The following is an 8,781-nucleotide window of genomic DNA, read 5'->3' as shown; positions in this document are numbered from 1 at the left end:
AGGCTTCATATATCTTAAGCTTTCTTCCCTCATATTTTGTTTAGGAATGAGAAGAAATCATCCATACATATTTGGCTTTGTTTTTTCCTAAAGAGAGAAATAGTGCTTAACAATTTTGGATTATTTTTTAACATAAATCAAGCAAGCTTGACAATTTTGGATTATTTTTTAATATTAATTTTCAAGCATCTACAATCAATGCAAAAGATTACACATTAAAGGGGGTCTATATAGTCTCTTTTTCTCTTATGGGTGGGGAGGATTTTTTCACATTAAAATTTTCTCTTTTTCATATATTAGAGAGCATCTTGTGTTCTCTCTTTTGGAAAGAGTTTTATATTTACAATTTTTTCTTTTTTTTCTCTATATATGAGATTATTTTGTACACGAACCTCCTCACTCCATGTAGCTGGGAACCATCATTGAATATTTGCATATTTTCCCGTTCTTCCTAAATTGCACTTAAGAGGGGCTTGGTGTGAACAAGGCATTACCCAACTGATTTTACTTTTAGGTTTATCCACACCTAATTATTTAAATTATTAAAACATTTTATTTTCAAATTATAAGATTAGGAGACGTCAAAATCTTGTGTTGTCATATGTATCACCCTTATATAAGGGGTTTCTCGTTGTGTATATATGAATACTTTAAATCAACAATAATTATACTCCCATTTTTTAGTACTAGATATCTTCCCATTTTCAAAGTTGGAGCATTATTTCCCCAATTTCAAGTTGGAGTATTCTAATAAAACTTCAAATAAAATCACAGAAAAAGGAACAACACGCTGATCTGCACAAAACCAATGGCAAATTTCATGCATTAGAGAACCGTATAAAGTCCATATTTACCTGCATTCTTGAATTCAAAACAAAATATGCTCCTGTGTTTTGTTCATTTGTTCATGAAAAAAGGAGCCATAAAAGTTGAGGATGAGCTCCATTAATGTAAAAATGAGCAAAACAAGGAAGAGAGCATAAATCATTTTGCACATAATGCAAGGCTCCTGGTGTGCATTTTGTATGTGGACATGTACACTCATACCTTGAATCATTCAGGTGAATTTCTCATGCATTCAAAAAAAATGTTTACAATGTTTGTGGTTAATTCAAGAATGGTGCCTACGTAACTAAATTACATTGACTCTGAAAGAAGATTGGTAAACATATTTTCGGACTTGTTATATAATTGGAACTTCTTGAGGGAAAGGGATTCTCTGGACAATATTTAGGCTACCTAAGATATTCTGCCTGGCTGCAATGTGTAGGCATTCTTACATCCAGAGCATCACTGCTTTCACATACAGAAAAAACAAAAAGAATAATTGCTTGACTGATCTCACTGCTCCATTGCTGAAATAACATTATTCCAAATTGCGCCCTCTTGCTTGCGAATAAAATCCCAATGATTTGGTAATATTCAGATTATAATGTTATCGTTATCTTGCAGACACGGGCAGAAAAACTGTGTTTAAGAGTAAAGCCTGTTACTGAATTTGAGTGAGATATTTAGCCATCAGGGGTACATTCCAACATGGCTAACATTCAAGATTTGATTGTGGCTCTCATGATATGCATCTGATTGTTCAAGGCCAGTGATTAGATGCTGTTACTGCTTACAGTCCAATCAGCTGTATGTAGAGACATGGATAGCAGCCTTAATGCGCTCAATATACATCTAGAAACTTCAAATAGATGATTTTAAAGGCGTCTTTTTTGTTGTGACCCTGAATATGCATTCGGAAACCCAGTACTTGGATCTTTTCTTCGAACCTGCTTCAATGATTCAAAGAGCTTAGCAGAGTATCAGCATACAAAACTGAATAATCAACATAATGAGATGTTAAAAGATAAAATATCATTTCCATCCTTAAAAATTATTGTAATAAATAGCGAGGAAAGTAAAATCTTCACTGAATGGAAAACCTGTTGATGTGCTTGCTGAGGACCACGTTGGAAAGGAATGTTAGGATTGATTCCTGCCATGCTTGCTTGAGCACCCAAATTGAAAGCAGCCATATTTGAATTTGGCATTCTCTGCATACCCACCACCGCCTGCATTGGAGGCATTGGCCTAACAGGAGCCACTGCAGCAGCTGCTACAGAACCAGATACTGCTATCCCAGATGATACCTGAATTTTGAGTGGTTTAACAATATTCACAAAAAAATAGTCATGACCACAATATCATGTAGCACTGTAGCATGCGCTTGTGACTTCAGGAACCAAAAAATGGGAAAAGCCATCGGGCAAAATATACTTTGTGTGCTTATCATTCATTGCCAATTACAATCCAAACCAAACCCAACAAACTTGATTATTTTAACAAACTGTTACCTGAGAAGTCTGGGCAGTATTTGTCCCATCAAAATCTGCACCCTGGTCCACTGGACGAGCTGGATAAGTGACAGCCTTTTCACCAGGTTGGCTAGGTACAAGTGCACTGAGCATTGATGTCACACTTTATCATGGTCGAATCAAAGACCATATAATACAAAAGAATGCTTCGATTTCATTTTATTTTTTGTAGTTCTAAAGTGGAACAAGGGAAAAGTCTTTTTCAGCAGCATGAAAAAGGCATCACAAAACTATAAGAAATAGGTTAACAAGACTTACTTGCGTCCTGGTAAAGGATCCATCCGAAAGTACCTGCAGATTATGGAAATTATTAAGCCAATTTCAAATAGGCAGCCCAGAAGTAATGTAAAATGCAGTAAGTGCTAAAGAATAAAATCTTGAATAAAATTGGGACAAATAAGAGTAATACTAATATTTTGCTCCATTGTCTTAATAAAACTAGGACAAATAAGACTCTAGAAAATAATATGTAGAAAAATGCTATGAGCCAATGGGATGGTGCTAAGATGGAAAAGTTTGGAGGAAAATATTGATAGATAAAAAGATCCAAGGAATTCACAAGAAAATAAATAATATTTGCATGGTGTCAGCCAAACTGAGGGAAAAGTCCAAGATTAATCCCAAGGAGCTTCAGGACATTAAGGAAAATTATAGGATTCAGAAAAACATTAGGCAAATGTTTGGTTTCTTACCAGTTCATAGCCTAATCAAGAACGTGAAATAATGTTAGCAACAAGCACCAACAAATTGAAGGATTTCAAGATGGCGTGACATAAGCTAAAATTCAATCAATCCAGATTCATTCATAAGAATCACCTGATTAGCTGGTTATTGCTGAGTTTTATCTTTTATATTACAATACCGTAGTGTATACTCCCATTTTACAAGCTCAACAATGTTGCATGAGTAGATGGTTTGTAAGCAGTTTGAACCTCACTTGGCTGCTTGTAAGATACAGTCAAAAATCTCAGGACCCTACTAAGTTCTTTGTATAGCTTGATACCACTTTTAATAGGCAAAGAAGAGTGAGTTTATTTCTTGTGTAGCCAAATAGGCCTTTAATTGGTGATCTGATATGCATTTAGCCTTATTAGAAGTACAAAGAGGACAAATACAATCATACTCGTGCTCCAAAGCTTGTGCTGCTGAGATGCGCCTGCGAGGATCATACCTGCAAACAGGTCACAGCTATTAGCATAAGAAATAAAAAATGAAAAGATCATGAAATCAGCTAACAATCAAAAAAAATATTGAATTTGAGCATTCAAGAGTCACTCACTCAAGCATCTTTGAAAGGAGATCATAAGCCGGGCTCTTCAGAGGAAGATGAACGACATTATGTAAACCTGTATTGTCACTGCTAAAGAAAACATGAATTGTCATTCAAAAAAGAAAAAAGGGTTACAGGAGTTGAGGAAGATTTTAAATTTACAGATCTAGATAAAATTCCATTCCATACATCATTTTTCCTTTTCCAGTAACTGCCGATACTTATCAAGTAGAATTTAATGAAACTCACTATTTGTGCTGTTGAATATGTTGCTTATCTGAACTCCAATGTGGTAGATTGACCAGTGTTGGCCACTTTTCTGGTGTTGGGTGACCTGAATTACCAAGCAAATCAGTCCAAATGCTTTGAAAAAATGTATATACATTGTAAACAATGTACAAAAAAATGGCAGGATTTAAGAAGCTTTTCGTCATCTCATACCCAAGACCTTAAATATCTTGTCAAGTTGATCAAGCTGCAGGAAATAATAGCAACATCAGACAACACAACTGTGTCTACCTCTGGTATATTAAACGTAAAAAAAGAAAAAAATCAAGGCAAAATTCTAACTTAATAGTTGCAACAGTCTCAAAATAGAAGAGGTTTTTCCTATTGCCTGCAGAATGTGTATAGTAGATATAATTAGACACCTGAAATGGATTTGGTGCAACTTTGACCTCCACGCCTTGAAAAAGTGGTTTTAGTGTCAGCAATTCTGCAAAAATACAACCTACAGCCCACATGTCTTTCAACAGATTTAAGGAACTTTAACCTGCATAGGAATTTCCAAGATAATTTTGAAGGTACACCACAATGACAAAACTGCTCATGAATAAGGATACCAACAGCACTAGTGTAATGCCTTGCCCCGAGAAGTAGCTCTGGTGCACGATACCATATGGTTACAACAACCTGTAGACATCACAAACTAAGCTCAAAACCAGCAATGATCTCTGTCAACAGGATAGAATTGTCCCAAGTCCCAACAACTACAAGTTAAAATAATCCTCAATGACCAACAACATACACCTTCATATCCTTTTGTTTGCATCATAGCTAAAATCATACTAAAATATGATATGAAATAGCCTACAATAAAAGGCAATGACCTGCTAACAAGTTCAACTTTGAATACATTCTGCATCTGTCCCTCATAGATTGGTTAATGGCATAAAAAATGATAATTAAATTGTGGAACAAGAAAGAAAGCATGAAAACTACATGCAACAAATCTAAATTAGAAGAAATTCGTAATAATAGAGTAAAAGAAACTTCTGTATGTGATACAAACTGTAGAACACATGCATTATGGCATCATGCCCTCAAAATTATTACAAACTTTTCATTTAGCAGGTGCCAATAAACAAGTCAATCTTTGCTCTTAGAAAGTTGAAATAGTATATCATCATTAAAAAAAATGGTACAAACACTTAATTAACCTTCCCAATAGTTACCAATCCACTGATCTTTAATATTTTTCTTGAAACAACCTTAAGTACAACATTCTAATACAAGAATCTGAAGGGTCTACTTTCAAGAGAAGATAATGTCAACAGTTTGTTCCATTAAGGTGTTCTATCAACATCAACTGCATAGTTTTTGAGTCATGCTCATTAACCCATATTTCATGAGTAGTGGTTCACATAAACCCATCGCTAATGAACATGAATTGTCCACTTAGCACTCATTCTATCAACATCCAACTGCATCGTTTTTTAGCCAAACTCAATGACCCATATTTCATGAGTAATGGTTCACACAAACCCATCTCTCAAGAGCATGAATGGTCCACTTATCACCCATTGCATCTAAGTGATGCTCACAGGGGTGAAACATTGGACTTTCTGGAAGGTCACCCATCCCAGTATTACTCCAACTCAAGCACGCTTAAGCCATGGAATTTCCTCCAAGGTCATGCCCACTTAGCTTGCTACCTCATTTACAAAACCTTCAACAAGTGTTGTGCTTTATGAACCATTCCTAATAGAAACCCTTTAATTTTTTCATTAGTAAATCATTTCCTTCTATCAGTAGTTTAGTAGCATTGACAGCAAACCATTCTGAATAGCAGAAATATAAACAACACATAATAGATGCCATTCATGACAGGGCAATCATCTACCCACACATGTTACCATTCAGAACTAACATGCAAATTCTCTACAATACATAGATAATGTCAAACAAGATAAAATACAAGAGAGCTCTCTCAGTAGATGTCAGATGATGAAATTTAAACATAGCAAACATCCAGCATGCAACTACTTAATCAGAAATTTCAAACAGCAAAGCCACGTGCTTTGTTCATAATTAATTATTTAAAATTGTCATACTAACAAAAATGACTTGTATCTTATTTATCTGCCTACACCACCGTGTCTGTAAATATGTCACATTTGATCCTAACATCTGATACTATGAAAGCTTGATAATTATGGTCATTTATTAACAACAAAGCCATGTGCCTTGTTCATAATTAATTATTTAAAATTGTCATACTAACAAAAGGTCCTGTATCTTATTTATCTGCCTACACTACCATGTCTGTAAATATGTCACATTCGATCCTAACATCTGATACAATGAAAGCTTGATAATTATGGTCATTTATTCGTTACCCTTTGCTATTAAAGAAGTCTTTCGGACAAAATTTGTCTTGCCAATACCTGTCCTACATTCACAACTGTTTTTCTTTAGGAATAGTCAAATAGAAGGCTGAAAATGGAAGGAAATTCCTCTATAAGAATAGATTACATAATACATTTCCTGATTTGCCAAACTTGTGCAATAAAGACCAAGGTTTGGCAATTTTTTACCTTGCATAAACAAAGATTGCCAGGTTTAGTGAGTTAAATCACTGAATTATATAATTGATCCTCTTTTAAAATGACATATATTAACTCTTTCACACTACTGAACAACAGAGCACATTAGCTCCATATCAGCACTACTGCATTAATGAAAATTTTAAACAGCACCTCCTTGCAGATTTGGGAAACAATGCTCTGAAACTTAAAGGCACCCATAACTATTCGAAAGGACCACATAAATCCCAAATATTTAGCATCAATGAAAGTCCTATATGATTAACATAGTATCAAGGCCACCAGAATGCTGTGGAGTAGATACAAGTGCAAGGCAGGCATTGATATAATGTGGAATATATGTTGTAAAAAGGCAGTTGTGTACCCTCTGCAGAAACAGAAAAGTTTTAACTAATATCATACTAACAGAATAGCACTATTAAAGGGACCCATGCTCTTTTTAGAGGAACAAAATTTAAGTTTGTTTATGCCTTGCTCAATGCCTCCCGACTCAATTTTTCAATCTAGTCAAAACTCAAACTGCACCACAATATTTTTGACATTTATTATGCTTTAGTCCTAAGTTACCAGTTCCGGTAAGGTGGTACAGCATGTTGTTCTGTGCACACACACCCCGTACGCAACAGGGACCTCCCCTTTTTGCTGTTGGCAATTTTTGTGTCAGATTCTTGCATCATGGTTTTGTTTAGATGAAAGAGGAAGTGAGCTTGAGTTGCGTCTGCCTAGATCAAGGTCACCGGCTCAGGTAAGTAGATCCGGATTGAGTGGGGTTTGATGGATAGAAGAGGAATAACATGGAATGTGAATCAAGAGCTTTCAAAGGGAAACTAGGATAGCGAATTACATCATAGGGAAGTTTCAAGTAAAGTTTGGTGAACATGAATTAAGGGCTCATTTAAAACTTCGGCAAGGAACTGCTCTTCGCAATCAAAATTGACTAAGTGTGACTTACATCCTCAAATTTGGTGTTTGCAACCAAAACAGGAATAAGTGATTATTCCTAAAAACATTCCTAACACTGAACTTTTTGTTGAGAGATGGACCGGCTAGGGACTCGAACCTAGGACCTTCCACACGCTGCTGGAGTGCTCTACTACTGAGCTACTGGCCCCTCTTAGACCAGTCCATCGTCGGTCCGGGTGTGGCTTATTTCCAACACCAACACCCCCCCTTAAGCCACACCTCTCGTGTGCTTGGGGCTCCTAGCCTGGACCTAGCTCTGATACCATGTTGAGACATGGACCAGCTAGGACTCGAACCTAGGACCTTCCATACGCTGCTGGAGTGCTCTACCACTGAGCTACTGGCCCCTCTTAGACCAGTCCATCGTCGGTCCGGGTGTGGCTTATTTCCAACACCAACACCTTTGACCTTCCCCTCCCCAAATTCAGTATTTGTGTGCAAAATCAGAATTTGACTTAATTCAAAAAACTTTCCTAGTATCGAATTTGACCCCAATTTACTTATAGTCTATAGAGCTCTAAAATCGAATTTTAAAAGGATTTGCAACAATAAACACCCAAACTCGGTATGTGCATGCAAAAGGGGATTAATATTAATCCAATAGAGGTTCCTAACACCGAATTTTGGCCCAAGATGGGTAAAGGCGAGTTTTGAATGCACTTTTAAGTGTAACAACCTGAAATTTGATAATTGCAAGCCGAATGGGATTAGCAATAATCCTAAATCACCTCCTAACACCGAATTTATCCCCAAGTTCGGTATTCGTAAGCAAAATAAATTAATTGTGAATCTAAAAATCATTTCAAATGTCGAATTCCAAATTAAAATGATTCAACTTCTGAAAAAACGCAATTTATCGCGACTAAACATTGGCAAAAAGGGGGCCTAATGGGTATAAAGGGCGATTTGAAGCATATCACATAGGAGAAGACATCGCACAAAGCAAAGAGAAAACATCATGCAAGGCAAGGAGAAAGCTACTGAACAAAAAGAAAGGCATCATGCACAAGGAAGCAGAAAAAAGTCACTGAGGGAAACACATCACACCAAAAGAGCCATCGCTGAAGGAAACACACAAAGAACAAACATATCGCATGAAGCCAAGGCAAAGGGAAAATTGCAAAAGAGGAAGACTTTAAGGATCACGGCAGGGTTTTCTTTCCGGATTTTAATGAAGTAATTGTGCCAGGTTCAGTTGCTTCCTTCTTGTCATTTCAGAATCAGCCATTAGGGTTTGTGTATATGGTGTTGCTGAAAATTGTTTTGCAAAAGCCTCAAAATAAAAAACATGGCAACACATTCCCTCCAAAACCCTGTTCAACTGCATTGCCCAGGTCAAAATTGGTCTGAAAAATCAAAATCA

General features: G+C 36.3%; 1 protein-coding gene across 2 annotated transcripts in view; it reads right to left on the bottom strand.

The window, feature by feature from the left end:
* Positions 1 to 1,056: 1,056 nt before the first annotated feature.
* Positions 1,057 to 8,781, bottom strand: part of LOC131068337 (cyclin-dependent kinase E-1) — a 60,041-nt gene continuing 52,316 nt past the window's right edge. Inside the window, exons 6-15 of one of the 2 annotated variants that reach the window (XM_058003519.2) lie at positions 4,473 to 4,542; positions 4,281 to 4,375; positions 4,072 to 4,105; positions 3,880 to 3,964; positions 3,640 to 3,720; positions 3,484 to 3,531; positions 2,619 to 2,651; positions 2,340 to 2,445; positions 1,929 to 2,135; positions 1,057 to 1,775 (exon numbers count right to left, since the gene is read on the bottom strand). In XM_058003519.2, the coding sequence (XP_057859502.1) occupies positions 1,704 to 1,775; positions 1,929 to 2,135; positions 2,340 to 2,445; positions 2,619 to 2,651; positions 3,484 to 3,531; positions 3,640 to 3,720; positions 3,880 to 3,964; positions 4,072 to 4,105; positions 4,281 to 4,375; positions 4,473 to 4,542 (831 nt within the window). In that variant the 3' untranslated portion in view covers positions 1,057 to 1,703. The remainder of the gene's footprint in view (positions 1,776 to 1,928; positions 2,136 to 2,339; positions 2,446 to 2,618; positions 2,652 to 3,483; positions 3,532 to 3,639; positions 3,721 to 3,879; positions 3,965 to 4,071; positions 4,106 to 4,280; positions 4,376 to 4,472; positions 4,543 to 8,781) is intronic. The other variant, XM_058003520.2, reaches the window with a different exon arrangement.

Source organism: Cryptomeria japonica, chromosome 11 (genome assembly GCF_030272615.1).
Source record: "Cryptomeria japonica chromosome 11, Sugi_1.0, whole genome shotgun sequence".
Taxonomy (NCBI): Eukaryota; Viridiplantae; Streptophyta; class Pinopsida; order Cupressales; family Cupressaceae; genus Cryptomeria; species Cryptomeria japonica.
The sequence above is the reverse complement of the archived record's forward strand: the minus strand, read 5'-3'. Positions and strand labels throughout refer to the sequence as shown.